The 21814-nt window shown below is 39.9% G+C and overlaps 1 protein-coding gene across 1 annotated transcript in view; it reads right to left on the bottom strand.

The window, feature by feature from the left end:
* sorcs3b (sortilin related VPS10 domain containing receptor 3b) overlaps positions 1–21814 on the bottom strand; it is a 101242-nt gene that overhangs the window by 23398 nt on the left and 56030 nt on the right. The window contains exons 6-16 of the mRNA XM_033980016.2: positions 19967–20031; positions 17637–17755; positions 14405–14494; positions 14023–14202; positions 9887–10033; positions 8363–8465; positions 4673–4749; positions 4091–4182; positions 3430–3537; positions 2558–2675; positions 618–751 (exon numbers count right to left, since the gene is read on the bottom strand). Coding sequence (XP_033835907.2) covers positions 618–751; positions 2558–2675; positions 3430–3537; positions 4091–4182; positions 4673–4749; positions 8363–8465; positions 9887–10033; positions 14023–14202; positions 14405–14494; positions 17637–17755; positions 19967–20031 — 1233 coding nt within the window. The remainder of the gene's footprint in view (positions 1–617; positions 752–2557; positions 2676–3429; positions 3538–4090; positions 4183–4672; positions 4750–8362; positions 8466–9886; positions 10034–14022; positions 14203–14404; positions 14495–17636; positions 17756–19966; positions 20032–21814) is intronic.

Below are 21814 nucleotides of genomic sequence, written 5' to 3' on the forward strand. Positions count from 1 at the left end.
ACTGTGTCTGTAAATCAATTTATGAACATTAATAATGGACAAATCAGGCACCTTCTTTCCCCCTGAGGTCACTTCCACTAGAATTAGCAACAGGTTTGATTGACATCTTTGCTAAGCACCCACTCTCTGCTAAACCAGCTGTGGGGGCGGGAAGGGGCGTTGCCTTCAACAGCCTTGCTCCGGACTGACTCTTTGGTTACTATGATACTAGTGTTGTTGTTGAAAAATGGCTCTGTGACCCTGTATGACGCAGAGTCTGTACTTTCTGAATACTCACAGTTGGTGGGGGCAGAGGGGGCTCTAGTGGCCTGTCTTTAACTGCTTCAAACAGTATTCAAGGTTAGCATTTAGGATAAACTACTACTACTACTACTGTTTAGTTTTTGTATTTTCATAACATATCAGCAGATAGTTTGATATAAAATATACTTAATTTCTGGTGTTCTTTGAATAGGAAAATTTAAATAACCCAGTTTTAAGTCTCGTACATCATACCTACATTTTTTTTTTCAAACCTGATGTAATATTTCTTCAACTGAGAGAAATGTCTTGGTAAACACAGAACAAAAGCCCAGTGTGCTTCTCTCCCGGCATGAGTCCCGTAAAGGCGGCATTACCATTCAAAGTCATAGGAGTTGCAGACACAGGGCTCAGATGAATAGATCCGGGAGTAGTCCTGGGCCAGCATGCAGCGGTTCCCCGGTCGTCGCTTCATATAGATCTGCTTCTCCCCCATCACGCAGAGCTCCCCCTGTCACAGACACAAACACAAGCCACATTTTATACTTTAAACTGTAACACACTGGCACTGGTAATGTACAACTGCACTTTGTAACATTTTGCTTTGCCTAGAATGTTCCACAGAATTTGACTAATACACTGCCTGGCCAAAAAAAAAGTCTCCACCTGGATTTAACTCAGCAGATAGTTTGGGGTTGCTGAGGTCAGCTGACACCTGAATATACTGAATAACCAGGTTATTCCATCAATAGATTTTTTTCTTCCCTGGTGGCACGGATATCTTGGATATATATTCCAAGATGACAATGCCAGGATTCATCTGGCTCAAATTGTGAAAGAGTAGTTCAGGAGCCACAGAGTCCAGACCTTAACCCCATTGAGAATCTTTGGGATGTGCTGGAGAAGACTTTGTGCAGCGGTCAGACTCTAACATCATCAATGCAACATCTTGGTGAAAAATGTATGTAACACTGGATGGAAATAAATCTTGTGACATTGCAAAAGCGAAATCGAAACAATGCCACAGCGAATGTGTGCCGTAATTAAAGCTAAAGGCGGTCCAACAGAAAATTAGATTGTGTGTGACTGTTTTTTTTGGTGGTGACTTTTTTTTGGCCAGGCAGTGTATATATCTCATTTATTCAACTGCAGACACTTCATTGGTTAAAAATATTGAAAAACTTGTGCTCTATAGTGAGCAAGATCGGCTCTCCACAGATGTGACCTGTTACTTAACTCAATGGTGCCAGCTGCTGGTCACCATGAAGACACATATGTTCTTTGGAACATTCAGACAAAACAATAACAAAAGACGTGTGGTGGACCCTCCACTAGAAAAGTTACATAGTGTATGAAATTAGTGTATTCAAAACCAGTTCTATCAGTAGATTCAAACTGAAGGCAATTTAAATACTAAATTGACCTAGATCTTGATCAGGATAACCCCACTATCTTACTGCGGATGTTTTGGGTTGATGTAGAAATTGAGATAAACGCAGTGTATCTGACTTTTACAGTCAGTGTATCTGACTTTTACAGTCTTATAAATATGAACTAGAACTAGATCCAGAACCAGTTCATTTTAAACAGTTTGCAATGATCCAAAAATATTCCTCACATTAATGCATAATGCGTACTTAGCATACTACATATGCACCACAATAAGTTTCTAAATATTTGTCACAACTTTCAGAGGTCAGTTTTGCGTCACTGTAATGCTGACAACAACTAGCATGCTAACAGTGACCTTCTTGGTTCCCAAATGATAAAACACTTTAATAATCAGAAGCAGACAGCAGGCAACAGACAGTACTCTCATTTTGACCCTCAGAACTGCTGAACTGCTGCGCTAGGGCAAAACTTTTTTTTTCCAAAAGTAACAGCTAGAGCCACTTTAATGGGGAAAACCAATACAGACCCGGACAGAACATGGATACTCCCCACGTAATGGACCTGCACTGTGTGTGGGAATCTAACCAGGGGCATCTTGCTGTAAAGAGCGAGTGCTGCTTAGCCACTTAGCCACAGCTCCAGTTTAAATGGGTGAGTGGTTCCTTAATGTAAAGCGGTTTGAGTCCCTTGAAGGTGGAAAAGTGCTGTATAAATATGTGACCATTTACCATAAAGTTTCAGTTACTAAGGTAAAGCTGAAAACCAAGCATTTTTGATCATTCAGAAGGACCTCATGCACTTGCCTTTAAGATGGACTAGCACTCGATGGACTGCACTAGCACTGTTTATGTATAATATGGGGATAGAGCATTCATAGTCAACACCAGCGCGCATGTCAATCCATACTGCTCAATACTGCTCTTACCTTGTAGTGCAGGTGCCATGTTTGATAATCCCCGTCCATACATCTCCTGCTGAAGATGCCCTTGTAGTCGATCTTGATCAGCTGCCACTCCGACCTGTAGCTGAAGTGTCCGAAGAACCTGAGGAACGCAAATGCAAAGAAGTGAAACTTTAATATTATGTCAAAAGAGAGTTGTAGCTTTTCAACCAGGAAGACACTATCCTTCCTTCCTGTCATATGTCTTCTCACTTCCTGTCACCTGTCTACCGCTGTTTGCCAATCATCGCCAGCTAACTTTGCCTCTAAACCAACCAGCTCTCAACGTTAAATTTGGCCAAACGTACGTGACCCACAGGGCAGATTACTTGAATAATGTAGCTCAAAAGTACAATATAAAATGAAATCAATGAGGAAACAGAATACATAAATAATATTGATAAGTATAGATAGAATAGAAGAATAAATACTTGTATGAGAGGTGCAGCAATTAGTTTAATATTAGCTTAGCTTGGAATGAATAAATAATGCAATGTATAATCTTTGGAAATCTTGAAAGACGCTATATAAATCCAATGCATTGTTATCAGCATATTTATCCTCTCCTTTATCCTGCCGTGTCCTTGGGCAAAGCACTTCACCCACCCACCTCGCATCTGTGAAAATGTACCCTGTGAAGTGACTTGAAAATTGTTAGATAAGAGTATGTCTGTTTGCTGTGTGCATTCTTTGAAAAATATACTTAATTTGACTAAAAGCACATAAGCTCCAGTCTACCTTTAACTGCCAATCACAAAGCAGCGAGCATTTGCCTGTTTATGCCTGCGCTACAGATAATTTCCCCTGACTGGTATTGTTTGACTCCACACGGATTTCTCGGGGAGTCTGTTACTTACGTGATAATGTGATTTTCAGATTCGGGTGCCATCAGGACACCATCCACGTACAAAGGTGCTAAAGAGAAAGTATGCCGATCCCATTTCTTTCCTTCATCCAGACTGATCCTGCACGGAATATATAAGAAAACATTTGTCCATCAACATCTCCACGCATGTAATCCTGGACAATGCAACATAAAATACGGAAAGGTCATACTTGGAGCGATTGAGTGTGAATTGCGTATACATGACAAACAGTGGAATATGGCTGGATAACTCAGGTGCGGAATAGATTGTTTTTTTGCGAGCCGGTTTCAAATCACCTTTCTCTCGACTTAATCACTTTTGACAGTTGCCCGACTGCGTGGGGAACGTAGATAGCATTACGACTCCCACAATATGATCAACTTACGAGTCCATCCCGTGCCTCATATTTTCCACCCTCATTTGCATAAAAGCACTTCAACCCATCACGGCACAAAGCTGTAACCGAGCTCCCTACATTTTTTTTTTTTTTTTTACCCGGCGACACAATCCTGCAAACTTGAGCCTATCAAGCGCTCCAAAACATTAAATGTAATCATGCATCGGGAATGGAATTGCACCCAGGTGATTTCCCACTCTAGTCTGTAAGCATCTGCTGTAATTACGGAGTTAAAGGATGTCGCGGAGCACCCACCACAAGTGTCGGATGGGTTGGGCGGCATGTAGAACTGCCAACAGTGCGCCACCATTGTCCAGGAACCAAATGTTATGCTCCTCGTCAAATATCTGCAAAATAAGTTAGAGAGGTTAAAGTGGAACTTAACACCAAAATCCACTTTACCATTATTAAACTGTGTATATGCTGTTTTACTAGTATTATCTACAGTTCCTAGTCATTTTTGTCAAGTTTAGTGTAAACTAGGTAAATGTGAAACTTTCTGGTCAATAATAATCAATAAATTGAAGTGTGTGCTGCCTTCAGTGGCCTCTGCAATTTCCAGTAGTTGGTGACGTCACGCAGCACTGCCCTGATTACAGCCAGGTGTTTCTGATTAGGAGTTTGAAGTGTGGATACTTGTTAGACTAATCACACTGTTCCTCATCTGTCGTGACCACATCCTTCTTTTTCTCTCACTCTCTTCTTTAGTCCTCCAGGTACTGCCCAGTTTAGCAGCTGTATTTGAGTTTAGGTGTTTAATCTCAATTGAATTCTCATGTACAGTGGCAGGGGAGGGACAAAAGAGGAAGTGAGTTGTAGGTTTGTGGTAGGTGTCACCTGTCGCCAGCTATTTGCAGCGTCCGCGGTTATGAACATGCCAAGATTGGTGGTGGACAGCTCAGTGCCAATATTCCCTGAGAAAAACACAAATAAAATGTTAGTTTACTTAAATTTTAAACATATTATTTGAATATACATAATTGAAGGATTTATTGCCAGGTTTATTCAGAATTGTTAACATATCCACGTAAGAAATTGTATGAATGGTAAAACTGGGGTGCAGTTTATGGGTTATCAACACAAAAATGCTAGCCTAAACTAATAGTTGTTGTAGAATAGATTGTAATCGCCTGAAAGTTGAAGAGAAGAGACGTGATGCTGGAGTTCTAACCATAAGCAGAGTTTGACTTTTGCGTTGGGGGAGGCAAACGTTTTATCCATCGTACCCATGGACTGTATATAATCGTGCTAATCGCAAATCCACAGCGAAGTGAATGAATTGATTGGACATTTATGGACTTCAATGTGTTGTCATAGACACATGGAGTAGCAAAAATAACAGCCTTCATATCACCATGACTGAAGTGGAAATGCACGCACCGCATCCTCTCCACACAAAAAACGAGCAAACTTCAAACTAAACTCTGCTATGGCCAGATAGCAGCGGCTCGCAGCTTCCCTCCACATAACTTCATAAATGCACCAGGACCTGTCCCATGCCTGTCATGATGCGTGTATTCTGTTCCTGTTTTGTCTCCCTGTGTGCTCTTCCCCCTCCCTCACCTGTCTGAGCCTGGAGCTGGGCGGTGTTCCTGGCTCCTCCCACGTACACCTGGAGCGCATCAGCGCAATTATCTCCACCTGCTGCGGAGCATAAGTGGAGCCAGGACCAGACACTCAGGGTGAGATTGTCTGCTTATCTACATCCTATTTCAGTGCCGGTTCATCTGCGTATCATCATCTGATCCTGTCTCCTGCACTGCTCCAGCTCCCGCACTCCCGGCTCCGCTCCCGCCTGGCTTCCCCGACCTGGTATGGTACTGTTTCACCTTGTCTCCTGCACACTACGTCCCTGGACCTCACCCTGCACTCTGCTCCTTTCCCTGGCTCTGGTCTACTGGTCTTTGCCTCTGTGGCCCACGTTCCCGGATCGTCCTCTGCACCTCGCTCCGGCGCCATACCGCGCGCTCCGCTCCTGGATCTTGCCCTGGACTCTGGCTCCTGTTCCCCGCTGGATTAATAATTGTGTTTGAACTGAATTTCACCACTTTGTAAATAAACACTGTAAATCTGCCCCGAGTCTGCAGGTCTTTGGTCCACCCAACCCCACTGGTTATGACAATGCCATAGAATGAGGTGCTGCACTGAGCCACGTGGCCTTAGGAGGAGGTGCCTCATTGTGCCGTGTGCACTTAGAAGCATGCTCTTAGAAGTGTGCACTGTAGACACACTGTGTACACAGCCTACTGACTGATATGTTACATTTGAATAACTAAAGCCCTCTGGGCCTCGACAGAAACGTTAACAGACTTTTATCATTGAGGGTAAAAAAATTGTTTTGTGTTTGATAGTAAGGCCAAAAGAGGAACATTGTACTGTACTGTAAGCTACATCTTATGGATGAATGGTACGTCTCATGGTGACTCTAAATATGTTATGCACAAAAAGGCAAACTATGTGGATGGACTGGATCATTAGCATTCTCCCTGAGCTGCACAAATTATTCACGTTTTTGTACAATGTAGTTGCACACTTAAGTCCCCTGCCTTAGGGAGTATTATACCTCTGATGTTGGAGGCCAAGACGACAAGGACTGAGCTGGCAGTGTTCCCACAGTACAGCACAGAAATTGAACTGCTCTAACATTAGGTATATTAGGTACTGTTCAATTGTGAACACTTAAAATTGTGTCTTCATGATTGGAATCACACAAAAAACACTTCAAAAATATAAAATTCTTAGTAGTAAAAAATAAATAAAATAATACATCGCAAAACACAAAATGTCAAACAACTTGGAATCCAGAACAGCTCATACAATCTGATACACACGTACAACAATGTCCAAATATTGAGTTTTGGGCTTTTCAACGTCTTACGTTATGAGAAAACCGTATTAGGACTCGACGTATACATGTCGCCATGGCAATGATGATGGAAACAGGCAGAGCCTATCATGAGGGGCATGTCCTTCTGTGTGTGCAGGTCAGCTGAGCACACTGAGTGAATGGAGCTTATTTGGATACACCAAGGCCTGGTAATTGTGTTGTGGTCCTGTGTGGCCAGGCCCAAGAGTTGGTAGCAAACTCAGGTGTACAAAAGCACTATACCTCAGTACAAGGAACAACAAGTAACAAAGAAAGCTTTGAACAGCCTATGGTATATGGTACGTTTCTAAGTGCTTCTAAATCCTAATTGTGCTGTTTAAGTGGGTTTTATGTTGTTTTCTTTTTTTGATTTGTATGGATTTTGGTAATTACTGGGCCTATGTTCACATCAAATCTTCACTTATCAAAACAAATTATCTAGGGACGTTTTTATGTCAACAAAAAATGACCCCTGCATAATTACAGTTGACTTTGTCTATTCTCTCCCATTGTGCCAGAAGTGCTAGCCATTTGCAAAAAGAGCACATTTTTCTCAGGTGCAGCAGGCACAAAAAGTCATTTCAATTGTTTCATTTTAAAGCAGATTGAAAAATGGCCATTTAAATTTTAACCTTTTGGTGAGTTTGCTTGCACACATTTGTGATATTTTGAAGCAATATCCCCATTAGTGATGTGGCGTTCATGAATGAGTCAGCTCTTTTGAACGGTTCCTTAACTCAAGTGGTTGAATCCGGATCTCATTTTTTAAAAGAGCCGAATCTTTGTTCTTTCTAATTTGTATGCTTTTTTACCCTGATTAACACTGAACCGACACAGAATTAGCACAGAAGCAGAGCAGGCAACACGAGTGAGAGCTTTGTGCACAAAAACATATTTGGCATAATATTAGCAGTTTTAAAATGATTATTATTGTAGTCCAACATTTTATTTAGATTATGCATAATTCCAAAGGCTTAACACTCTCCCACTCTCAGTTTGAACCAGTTTAAACACATTTAAGCCTTGGTTGTTTCTGTCTGTGATTAGTTTGTTGTTAAAATGAGTTCTCACATTGGCCTCTGTCATATAAATCAACAGTAAAAGAACCAGTCTTTTTAATGGCTCTGTGAAATGAATGGACCCAAAAGATTCAGATGCCATAAAAAAGCCAACAGTCCCATCACTTATCCCCATATAGTATTTGTTTGGCAGTATTCTGTAAAAGTGGATGGAACTCATTATTGATCCCTGCCTAAACACCTCTGGCAGGGGTAATTGTTATGTATTTTTCTTTGTCAAAATTTCAGTTGTACAGATTTTTTTTGTTTTGTTTCGTATTTATAGACACAATCAAACCTGAAAGCAACTTATTACTTCAATATACAATATATCTCAGCTTGATTTATAAAGCAGCCCCAACTTTTCTAAGTAGTTTGCAGCGCTAATCCAATCAAAATACAGGGGCCCAGCTTTGAAGTGGGAAGTACATTTCTAATTTCAGTGACAGATCGGGGGCCACTGCCTGATTAACTTTCACTGCTCTTCTCCATTACCTGACAGAGCAGATACGACTTTAACGACGCTATGTACAGTGATGCTAACCACCTCTGTCATTTACAATCTGACTAGCATAATTCATCTTCCACATTACGTAACCATACCTGTAGCCACTATGATCCCCGGCACCGATTTCTTGCTCGTGATTGGTCCAGACGTGTACGGATTCTCGGACATCTCCAGGTGAAGGTGCAGCGAACAAAATGGCTGCCAAGAAGATGAAAAATATGTATCAAGACAATCTCCTCCCGTGTAATTACAATTGACTTTGTCTATTCTCTCCCATTGTGCCAGAAGTGCGGACCGGTTGCGAAAAAAGAAAGCGTTCGTAGTTCTTCAAAGCTTCGGAGGACACAAAGGGCATTCGAATTGTTTCATTCTAAAGCAAACAAGGCATGTAATTAAAATTCGCCAAGATGCACGGATAAAACTGGCGAAATTGATTCAAATCATTTCGACTCATCTCTCAGACTAAAGCGCAGCGAAAAACATCAATAAAGCTTTTTTTTCAGAATGGCTGGGCATGGGGCGAGGTCAGAGAAGCAGAGGAGAGGAGCTGAGCGGTCATTTGTGCACAGCAGTGGGTAACGTCTGTTAAGTGCACAACATAAATTATAAAGAAGCTAGTGGTTGGATGAGGTGAAAATATAATGCCTTGTTAATAGCAGCGGCGGTCATATAATGTAATCTTATGTTGATTAAGGCGGCGTGACCATAGGTAGTAAATTGAAATCTCAGAGGTTAATGGGAAGACAGACCCCAGAAACTGAAGACACTGCGGGCCGCCCATCGATAATAACACAAGGCCACCCAAGCATCTCCTCAGACAGTTAGTGCAGATAAGAAAACAGCACGCTCAAGCTAACTCACTACTAATGTGAGGGAGAAAAAAGGCGATGTCTGTGGTCTACCCAGAATTCATCTTTTCATTTAATTTCATTTTTAGGTGTTACTTTGTATGGGAATGTATTATGGGTAAGGCTTGCATTAATATGAGACATTCCACATTGAGAACACACTGTAAATAGACTGAAGAACAATGTTTATTTAACCAAATGCATCATGTTTAATTTCAAACCTTACACGACACGACCATGCAAAGGCAGTAACTGTAGTAAAATGTCATGATCATTTGATATCGAGCATCCAAAACTAATGACAAAACATGCACAGTAGGTCAAATCTTTCAGCTGCGGTCTTGGTCAGGAGTACCTAGCTGAAGGATTAGCCAAGTGCATGTTTTTGATTCTCATGCAGTTGGGTGATTTTATTTATTAATACTATATCCTGAATTCAAGCTATTGCTTTTCATAAAATGGTATATTCGCTTGCATTTTTAGAAATAATGAATTAATGGTGTCCAGAATGAAGTATAAATATTTTAGCTTGAAGTTTTCAGGCTAAACTACTAAATAAAGACGGGTCTACACAACAAAGTAAGCAAAGGCCTCTGCTAATGCACTGATCCAACCACACCAACAAACATAACTCAATACAAATCATTTTACCTTTGACCTTTTACGAGCCTTTTAATGACTATATTATAGCTAGCAGAACCGTTCACCCTTCACCCAAACATTAGCACAGCACTAGTTTTCCAGCATTAAGCAGATCCCTGTCCCACTCACCAGGATGCAGTGCAGGTTGTTCCCCGCGATGTCAGCAGCCGGGGCAGGCAGCAGAGCCCATGTTTGGCCCTTGTTGTAGGTTATAAACGTCTTGACTTGATTATCCACCAGTTTGTTGGCCAGGTACATGCCGTTAATGCCCTCAACCTGAAACAAGAAGCACCAGAATCACACGGCTAAGATAATGAACCAATCACCATCTCTAATATGTACAAACTCCTTGACATTTCTGACAAAACTTGAGATAAATTATTTCAAAGGGCAATCAATGTTTTTTTTTTGGCTCCAGAAAATCAAGGGTCTGTTTTTTCCACCCCTGCCGAGCTGCCATTACTCCCATTTCTCCGAGTGTCCTCACGGAATACTGGGACAATACCGCAGACAGGTGCAAGTAACAAGATTATTAGGAGCAAGAAAGAAGCATCATTCTATCTATACCGCTGTTCAAATTCCACTCGCGCACACACTGTTCGGCCACTGGATAACCTCAGAGTGACAGCTGTGCTATGTCTCTTAATTCTTGTATTACATGTATTTCCTAATTATCTCAAGTAAGTCAACTAGATGTAATACTCTACCATAACACAATGTTTAAAATCATAATTAACCATATCTAATTTCTGATTGACTATTTGTGACTAGGTTGAAAATATCCCAATATGTTACTTTGCTAATTTGTGCAGACAATTTTAATTTATTAGATTAAATGAACCAGCAAAAATGACACAGTGTACCTGTTCTGATGGGGGTTACACCACAGCCTTGTCACGGTGAAGATATTATTGCTTTGCCTGGAATGTTCTGCAGTATGTCATTAAAACTAAAGGAGACTCAGAGCGTCAAAAACTAAAGTGAAACTTAGAACTGATGTTAATACAAATATAGCATTTTCAAAACAATAAAAGTAACATGGTGATCTAAATATGTTATATACTATATATCTAAATGGACATAGCTAACTTGCAAATAGGAAGTGATCATGGGCGAACTTCCGGCTCCATGAACGCTAACCCTAACCCTCCATTTCACTTTACGCTGAAAAATGGTCACCTCTCTCTCTGTAACTGCTGCAGTGAGCCTCGTCATTTATTCTTAAAATGTTCTTATTAACCCACTCTACGTGAATCTGGGGTTTTTATTTAGTCTGTGTTTCAAGATATGAACATTAATAACAGACGGGTCGGAGGTCGCTCCTGCTCGCTCCAGATTGGCTCTTTGGTCGCTATGATACTCAAGGTCAGAATTCTGCTAACTTTTTGTCTCAATGAGTTTCATTTGGCTGGAGCCGAACGCTCTGGGTGATGTCACACTCACTTAGTCCACCTCTTTATACAGTCTGTGGTTAGCAGATAGAAAATGCCCCCTCTTTAAAAAACAAAGGTGTTCATATTGTGATTACCGTATTTTCTGGACTATAAGTGGCACTTTTTTCATAGATTGTCCGGAGGTGCAAACTATGACTATACTCAGATGTGACTTACATATGAAAGTATTAAAATATATAATTTCACATCTTCGTTATTGCCACAGTGACAACTATGAGAATGCGAAGGCACTCTAGACTTGTGTACCAGTGCGTCAGCCATGCAGAAGCGGCACTTCATCTACTTCCGGAGCTGGTGGAGCTGTTCAGAAACGACACCGAGGATGAAGAATTCAATGGATTTAGTGATTTGGAGAGATCCACAGTAAACTTGTTAGCTTGTTTTTTATGCTTTAGTCAACTGATTAACTGTTAATATCTTACGTTAACATACCAGACATGTATTCAGTTCACTATTCATGTTTCATGTACATGTTTACATATGTTTACACATATGTAAACATGTACGGTTGATTATTCATGTTACAGTTCACTTGTTTGAACACTAGATGGTGCTGATGTGTTTGTAATACCTGTAAGAAAATTTACTTGACTTGTTTTCTTTTATGCATTTCATATTTAATTTTCCCATTATTTATTTCCTCTTCATTTATAAGACCATAAAGGTGATCATTTTTTCATTTGGAACAATATTGTAAATGTTTAGTTTATCATAAGTCTAGTTTAAGGTCATGAAAACTACTTCCTGCTTTCTGGTTCAGCCTTTTACACTAATGAGAAGTCCTATTTAAGAAACAATTAAGGTTTTAAAGTTTTCAGTTCACTGGTTCGTTTACTCGCAGGCCAAAGTGGTATGTTTATTTTCCATGCGTTCATGTGCAGTTTTGTGTGTATATGTGATATGAGCCAGAGTTTATGTTATATTTGATGTGTTTGCTAGTTCTACGGTGTGAACTGTGATGAAGAAGTAAGACCACAGTAAACATCAGTGAAAAGAACTCTTGTGTCTCTTGTGTTTGTGGACAAGCCGCATATGTTACATTAGCGTAGCGTATCTGATTAACTGTTAATATCTCACGTAAACATACCAGACATGTATTCAGTTTGTTGTCTATGTGTTACGTTAGCGTGCTGTACTGCTATTCAGCCTGTTGTTCTCTATTTTATTGTTGTTATTATAACTTGGCTTTAAAGATAAAATGTCTGTTCTTGGTCTTAGATTTTGTAAAATAAGTTTCCCCCAAAAATGTGACTTATAGTCCAGTGCGACTTATATATGTTTTTTCTTCATTATTACACATTTTTTTCGCTGGTGTGACGTATAGTCCAGAAAATACAGTAGATTAATGCCATACTGCAAAACATTCAAAAGGAATAGCATCAAAGAGAGTCATGCAGACAGACCGCTATGGCAGTTAAGACTCAGTAGTCGTAACAGCAATGCACAATATGAAACTGATGTTATGCTAACTCAAGTATTTCCTACATTTACTTCTTGCTAACATGTGTCTCATTTATTTATGTGTTAATTGCACTCCCCCACAGCATATGTATAAAACCCTTTTGTTTACAGTCTGTACATGTCATTAGACCAGTAATACACCACTTACTTTACACTACTTGACTTAATTGGTGTAATAATATGTAATCATGCACAGCGCTTTGTTGTATGCTCCATTTGAACTCGGACGCCACAATAATAATTTGTGACTAATTTGTTCATAATTACAGATAAATGGGAGAGTGTTATGTGGCTGGGGGCGCTCACAGAGAGGTAATCGGAAGTGACTGTTTCATCAGGACTTCAGTATAGCGCGCACACACACACACAGACACACACAGGTTTAATGCTTACACCGTGTTTGTATGGAGAGGTGTCAATGCATTTATAATGTCTGAACAGTCGTAATGAAGACTTTAATGAATCGGGGATGAATGATTAATCTGTGTGTTTACTCCAGAGAGGGTTTAAGTTAATGGCACATTTAATATTTGATTATTCTTAAGGACATGGTGTACTACTATAACTGCATACTATAACTCGCCATATTCCATTGCCAATATGCAGTAACACCTTACAGCTGCTAATGTTTGTTTTGTTTAATTTGACCTTTATTATGATCCAAGATTTCAGATCAATCCAATTAACAGTATATAGTGAAATCAATGAAATCAATGAAACCAACTATTGTATTAAAGGAGCACTATGCACATTTTCGTGTATCTCCATGGACACAAGCAGGTGACATCTGTGGAGAGGCAATCCTGCTCACACATGTTTTTCAAGGTACTGAAACAAAGGCGAGAAGAGAATTAAATCTGTAGAGTCAAGAAGTTGGCAGATAACCACAAAAGTTACATAGTGCACCTTTAAATGTGTGATGGTATAAATATCGTATTTTCCTAACTATAAGTCGCACTTTTTTCATAGTTTGGCCAGGGGTGCAACTTATACTCAGATGCAATTTATATGTGAAATATGTTTTTTCTTCATAACTATGCATTTTTTGGCTGGTGCGACTTATACTCCAGTGCAACTTATACTCCAGTGCGACTTACACTCCAGAAAATACAGTAAGAGTTTTGTGTCTAAACTTTTTTTTAGATAATAAGTGTTTAATATTTCCAGTTTTATTAACATGTTTCTGCATAACAAGTCGTGTAACTCAACATTCTATGACATGCCATCAGTTTTCTTCGATAACTCCTTGTTAATTACTCCTTTCTAAAACATGCAAAGTACCAATTAGTAGCCTACAAATGTTTACGTTGCTATACATTTCCAGAGCCATATAATGCCTATAACACTCACCTTATAAAAGTCGACGAGGAGATTCCCGGCCAGTCCCCTGCTGGTCCTCAGGTTCTCTAATGACAGGGTGAAGTAGACCCCCGGGGAGTCTGATATGTACAGGCTGTAAGTGTTGTTTTGGTTCCACTCTTGTACTGCTGCAAAGACTTGTTTCTCATCTGTACTGATAATATGCATGTCCTATAGAGGAGAGGGACATGAGGGACGAGTGTGTACAAGTGTCTCCGAGCACATAGACAAAAATAGTCTATTCAATATATATATATATGGCGACATTTCAGAACAAAGGGACATTGTTGAAGTCACTTATGTTGAAATGGAGGTATGTATAGCTTAAGCATGGGTTATTGTAGCGTGGTTATGTATTGTCTTTGATGCGTACCTTCGGAAGGCAGTATTTGGGTAATTTCATTTGCTTGAAGGACTCTCTCATGTAGGACACAAAGTAGCTTGTGCGGCCGGACTTGGTTACCTTGTAGTGCACACATAAAAACGCCGTCAATCATATTTGAATGGGAGAAAATGTAAGAGAAAAACATGAAATGCACTTTGTTTGGAGTAATGAAAGATGCTTCCCGTCAACAAATACTTGGCATAGAAATAAAGCCTGCTATCAAAATGGGTTTCTGTTTTGGAAATGTAGAATGGCGTAGTGCAGACCTCAGCCAAGGCATTAGCTCCTTCATTCAAAGTGCGTGAACACAAACCAACCAATCAAATCTGCAAGAGGATATATACCACCAAGGTCACAAATCCCACAAACTTTGAATATCACCTGAATGGAAAGCCCCCTTGTGACTGGTGGTGGTAGTGTATGACTTTTTTGCATATTCATTTACTGCTACAAGCCCTTGTATCTTTTAATCCAACGCCTTCATATTAACATATTTTTTCATCCGGTTGTTGTTTTGTAGTTAATTATACTTTTTGCCCTTCTTGAAAATAATAAGTTTCTGTGCTTACTGCCCTCTTTTGAGTTTGAACTATAAATCAGTACATTTAGATTCACAATGAACAATAGTTAGATAGGTTTGATAACTACTTAATTAATAATTTAACTCTAACTCTTAACCTTAAGCTCATAATTAAAGATGGAGGATTTTTCTTCTATGGCGTATCAACTGATAATAACTAATACATAACATATTTAGATCATCTCTTATTGTTTTGAAAATGTTATATTCCCTGAACATTAAAAAGTTTTATTAGTTTCACTTTCATTTTTGACATTCTGAGTCTCGCCTCCCTTTGCTCTCATGCTAAGTCACTCCCCCTTCACAGCACTATCACGACACAATCAACGTGCATCCCACTAATGAAACTACTGCACATCGCATCAGGTTTGTGAAGTTGTTGTGCAGTTTTGTATCATGTTTTTGAATATTTATGGAGAATAGTCGTGTGGGAGCATGGGTGATGTAGGCTTGTGGGTGGAGCTTTGGACAGAATCTTACTTTTAATCGTAAGGAGGGTTCGAATAGGGTCAGGAAGAGATCGCTAAATTACTGAAACGTGCAAAGATAACATCTAGAGCCTCCTCAGGTATGTTCTTCATGAAGGAAGAACTTTATAACATGATAGAGAGTAGTTACTAAGCCTGAATCATTCTTAAAACACAATTTGTTCATCATGAATATACAGCCTTAATAAAGCATGACGAAAATATGCACCAAAATAGTCAACCAATTAGAAACACACAGTATTACATTAGCTCCCAAAACAACCTAACACAGCCATGCATTCATTCATCTGAGGTTAGTTGAGGTTTTCTTTTGCAATTTCCCACAATACAAAACATGAATCATACACTTTTATCGATTCACACATGAAACCTCACCACCTCCATTATTTTAATTAGTCGCACTCTTAGAATCAATCAAAATCTTACTGTGTTTATCTATGGCACACATCTCCCGGATCTTAATGCGGCAACACTTCGCCATCCACTTACAGCTGAAGCCCACGCTACTTGATTGCTTATTTTCTAATCAACTAGAAGGATTGTGTTTGTCCCCCAACACACTACATTAGAGCCCTAATGGAATAATCTATCGAAAATCAATAGGGTGCATTTTCCCAGGCTGCATTTTTGAGGATGTTGCACTTGGCTGTACTCGGGGTCCCTGGAGAGTTTGGGGAGGTGTTGAAGACTGCTTATTTCGTTGTCCCTCGATCGATAACCTCATTACTCTTTGTCAAGTTAAATCCAACTGCCCCGAGCAATGAAAGTCACAAGAAAGTCATCGGCACCACCAGACAACCAGTGTCCAGTTATTTTCAGCCACTGTCTCTGCGCCTATCTGGTCAATAACTTCATAGAATGGGTATTTTTTCCTTTTTTGATCCAATCACTATTTTCGTCAAATGCTGTGAAGTGATTTTTCATACTTTAGTTTCAATCAAGTCGAGGATTAGTTTCAAAAGTGGGTCAGGGCTAAAGCTTTGGTCGTAATATGAAAACAGATAAACATTTGAGGGCAATTTCCAAACTAGAAGGACTACGCAATGTGCAGACCACCACCAAGGCATTGCACATAGACAATAGACAATATACTTTATGTATGATCAGACGGAAAATGCAAAATACTTTTTAGTTAAATATAAAAGTTAGTTTTTCACACATTGGTAAATCGGACCCCATAAAATAATATTCTGTCTTCAATGGCCCCTTGTGGTGAGAGTGTGTACCTTTCACCCTATCTGGCAAATGTATTAGTTTTGTTAACTTGGAAGAATCTTGGTTAAATAAATGTTTTCCATTCATTGTGCTCTCATAATTTAACTTTTTCTGAGAATTATTAAATTTTCATACTTCCGTTTTAGATTTTCATACTCCCGTTGCCCTCTCCTTCATCTACCCACAACATCTTTTTCTCACATAGACACAATCTACAGAAAATGTTTTTAAGCATCTTTGAGAGCCCAAAAAGGTTTTAAGTAAGTTTGTTATTATCCTAACAAATGGTTTCTAGACATCCTTGAATCAATCTTATAATTACTTTTAAAAGACTTCAAAAAAGCGAAGAAAGAACCACATTATCCTTCACCCCGACCTACCGATAATCACCAGATTTGTTTTTCTAACTAACTTGCCAAAAACAACCAAACCAGCATTAACAAAAACATACCTTCCTCCACAAAGACATTCAAAGTCTTATTTACCAAAAGTGCTATTATTGCATTAAAAGACTGGGCTGAAACGCACCAAGGTTGACCAGGAATGAGAAAATGACTGAACCGTGGGATGAGAATCAATGACATCGGAGGGCGTCGTAAAATTAAATTTCTAATAATGACCCGGTCTAATGGGAGTCAAAGTCAGAGCGCCAGGTATAAGGACGCCAAGCCGTGTCTGTTCGCACTTTTCTTTCTCTCTCTCTTTGTGTGCGCCAACCGTATCTGTCTAGCACATAATCAAAAAGCACATTAGGCCCATGGGGAACAGGTGTGTTGGCCAAAATCATTACATGGCTTTTGATGGGATTGGATGGAAGGAAAAAGGCAAAACAAAAGTTCACTGAGATGCCAGAGATAGGTTATACCTGTGTGTGCGTGTGTGTGTGTACATGGCAACCACAATAATGAAAAAGAGTGTTATGGATCGTTATGCAAACCTGGGTGAAGACGTATTCATCCTGCACCACCATGGAGTTGGTATCGACATGTCCAGGAAACAGGTACTGTCTTTGGGCTTCACTGCACCTCTGGGCCCGGCACTTTACATACTGAGCACCTGTGCACAAAGTCACATGGTTATGGTCCAAAATCACTGTGATATTTTTCTGTCTTTTTCAAAATGATGCTTCCCTGGAAAACAATACATTTCCATTGTTTGTGTAATCCCTCAGTCGTCCAGGTCTGATCCATAGTAAAAGACACATTTTAAATCCGTCAACTGGACAAAAACTGTTCATCCAAGCTAATTTTCTTGCTATTTATTTGGATATATTTATATAGCCCTTATATAAAGCCTAAAAATGACCAAGAGAAAACTATTTAGAGACACAAAATTAGGGCTGCAGTGGTTAATCAACAAACTGTGATTAGTTGGGTATAAAAAATAATCACAGTCGTATTTTGATAATCATAAGTGAGTAATTTTATGTGTTTGTCCACTGATCGGAAGGTTGGCGGTTCGATTCCCGCTCTCAACATAAACATTATTGGTAGAGCAGACAGATCCAATGACCCACAGGTTGGCGGTACGATTCCAGCTCCCATAGATGAATGCTGCCGTTGTGTTCTTGGGCAAAACACTTAACCCACCTCGCCCCCAGTGTCTATGTGCACTGGTGTATGAATGTGTGTGTGAATGGGTGAGTGACTTGATGGTGGACAAGCGCTATATAAAAATGTGACCATTTACCACTTACTATACAAACTCTAAAACGTGTATGAATAGACATGTTTATCAAAAACAGTGGCATTATTAAATCAAAATGTCAACAAATAATAAATAACTTCTCATTTTCATCAATAATACACTTTATTTGTAAATATTCTCAATTTAGAAGCCGTCAGTCACCATATTTACCATGCATTCATTCTTTTGAAATTTGAGGTTAGCTGGGGTTTTCTACTGGAAGCTCCCACAAAACCAAAACATAAATCATCCACATATACCAACCGCCACCATTATTTTAATTAGTCATACTCTTGGTAAATGGTCACACTTTTATACAGCGCTTTTCCACGTTCAAGGCACTCAAAGCACTTTACATCAAGGATCCACTCACCTATTCACACACACATTCACACACCAGTGTACACAGACACAGGGGTGAGGGGGTTAAGTGTCTTGCACAAGAACAAAACAACAGCATTCATCTGTGGGAGCTGGAATCGCACCGCCAACCCGTGAGCCGCTCAACCAATGATGTTTATGTCGAGAACAAAAATCCAACCTTCAGATGAGTGGACCAACGCTCTACCAACTGAGCAACTGTCACCACCTTGTCAAAACCCATTTATTTCCTTTGCTGTATATTAATGAATGTGGAAGTTCTTATAAATGATACGACAAAAGACGATATAGAAACATAAATATTTGAATAAAGTTAAAAATGAACGTGTAAGCAGTGATACCTGCTACTAACTCAGAAAGACATTTTAATGACCAAATAGAAATGTCTGAATAACTCTTTCCATAGTTGCGTACATTTGCGTACATTTCACCAGTTAATTTCATTCATATAATACCTATATAATTGTTCTATTTCCTACACAAATGAATTAAAAAGATGTATTTTCCGACTGTTATTATTCCACCTTCACTCAGCTCTTCTGTTTTGTTGTATTCAAGCCCAATGTTTGTGATGTATGGTCTTCAAAACGCACGAAACACCATAGTATAGTTAAAACTCCTACAAAACTTAAGACTCCCAAAACTAGCTAGAGCATCTACCGCAACAGTACAAAAGTTCAGCTGCAAAATCAAAATGGAGGGTTGGCTGGGGTGGATTAATAATAAGAGGAGATTTAACCTGGTAATACAGGCTTTTGAAGTGGAACTTTTCAATTGAGACCTAGTTCAGATTCGTGAGACAAAACTAAAATTGTATGCTAATTCCGACTCCACTACTCTCGCTGCACGAACAAAACCAGTTATTTTTTTCCGGTGCCGTGGAAAAGCCTCGTAATTGCTTTGACGGAATATGTGCACTGTTTAGAAGCAGGAGTCGCACGGATGGGTCTACGGGACACTGGGGATAGATTAGCGAACGGGCTACATCCATCACGCCTCTAAAACTCTGCGCTTTTGTTGGAGAGGTGCCTTTTGTGCTTTACAAGACTTGGGGGAGCAATCGGAGCAGCCGGGGCAGGTCTCATCTTGCCTGTGACCTCGCTGTAAATGAGCGGCCGGAGGGGTCCTTGGGGGTCCCTGGTGATAGGAGGAAGAGGAGGAAGAGGACGAGGGAGGAGAAGGAGGGGGGTTTGGACTCACGGTTCTTGGAGATGCGCGTTTCGAGGTGGACAACATCGGGTTCTTTGTCCAGACCCATCACAGCCCTGTAAACAAAGGAGATGAGAAAGAGGTTGTGTTCAGGGGCAATGGGAGGACAGGTCTATTTTAGTTGAAGTACAATTGTGTTGATCGGGGCAAAGGCAATTTGTCTAGTCCTATCATTCAACAAAAACGCAAGAATGTTTTCGTCAAATCACAATTATATGAAATCTTTCAAGTTCCTACCTACATGGCAAACGATTTTTCTACCTTTCAACCTGTGAAAGACGTAGCTGGCAATAACAACAACTAGTACAATTGTTTTAATAGTAGTGAAGGCAATTTGTCAAGTCCCCTCTTTTGTGCTCATTGCAGCAAAACAAAACAAAACAAAAAAAACAGGAATAATGTTTTTGTCAAATCACAATTACACAAAATCTTTAAAAGTCCTACATGGCAAACTATTTTACCCTGCCAATCTGTGAAATACAGAACTAGCTATCAGTAGGCAAAACAGCTGGGAGGAGTTTATTAGCATGTTTTAAAACTATTAAGGGTTAAAGCGACATTTCATCATCACATGACTGCAGTCCTAACAACAACTAGCCTGCTAACTGCACCAGACGCTTCTTCTGGGTTTGTGATTGATTAAAACAAGTTTATAATTAGATGAAGACAACGTATAACAACCTGTTTTTAGTGTTGCTTATATAATATACAGGAAGGGCCACATTTTATTCTGCAATATGGAAATAATTAGACAAGCTGTAATAAAATCAGTTGGAGTGTTAGCCGACTTCATTTCATTCACATATTGAGTAGCCTAGTCCTGCATAGTTCACAGCTGCTAACTTTTCACTGAAGCTTGAGGTGAGACTTCAGCGGGGCCCTATTCTGTGCTAGGCCTGTGTTACTGTCAGTGGCACTGCACATGTTTAATGGGGGTCACACAGTAGCCAGAACACTTAGAATCTGGCACAAAGTCCTATAAGATTTAAGCAGCAAAACAAGAAACTGATGTTGTTAAAACATGAGACTAAGTCATTAAAACCTGTAATCATTATGTGTTAACAAAAAAAACTTCTCGTTTTAATCTAATGCTTTCTCATAATAACCATAATAACGAAAAAGACTGTCAAAATGTTTAATCCATGTTTGTCAGCATTATGTTACTGTGCCATCAAATATGGGCACACACACACGTATGGACACACACACATATGCACACACATACACACACGCACACCATGCACACACACACGTATGGACACACACACATTTGCACACACACCCCCACACACCCCCACCATGCTCACACACACACACACCCTCACACGCACGTACACAAAACACACACATACACACACAAACATACACACACGCACACCATGCACACACACACGTATGGACACACACACATTTGCACACACACGCACACCATGCTCACACACACACACGCACTCACACGCACGTACACAAAACACACACATACACACACAAACATACACACATGAACAGACACACATGCACACACACACCTGCACGCAGGCACACACACAGACACACACGCACAGACACGCACACACATATACACGCACGCACACACATACACACACGTACACTCATCAACACATACACACAGGGTCAGCAGAGGAGGTGTGACTAACAAGAAATAATTTGAAGTAAATAAAATGTCATATTCCGCAGGATTACAGGAGAAATCATTATGCTCCCACTGCTGTGCCTGTTTTCAATCTAAAGAAATGGGGTGATGTTTTATCAGGAGTGTGACATGAGAGTGTGTGAACAGACTCGTGAGAGTTGGCAGCCTTGACAGTTCTCTTAGAA

Source organism: Periophthalmus magnuspinnatus, chromosome 15 (genome assembly GCF_009829125.3).
Source record: "Periophthalmus magnuspinnatus isolate fPerMag1 chromosome 15, fPerMag1.2.pri, whole genome shotgun sequence".
NCBI classification, from domain to species: domain Eukaryota; kingdom Metazoa; phylum Chordata; class Actinopteri; order Gobiiformes; family Gobiidae; genus Periophthalmus; species Periophthalmus magnuspinnatus.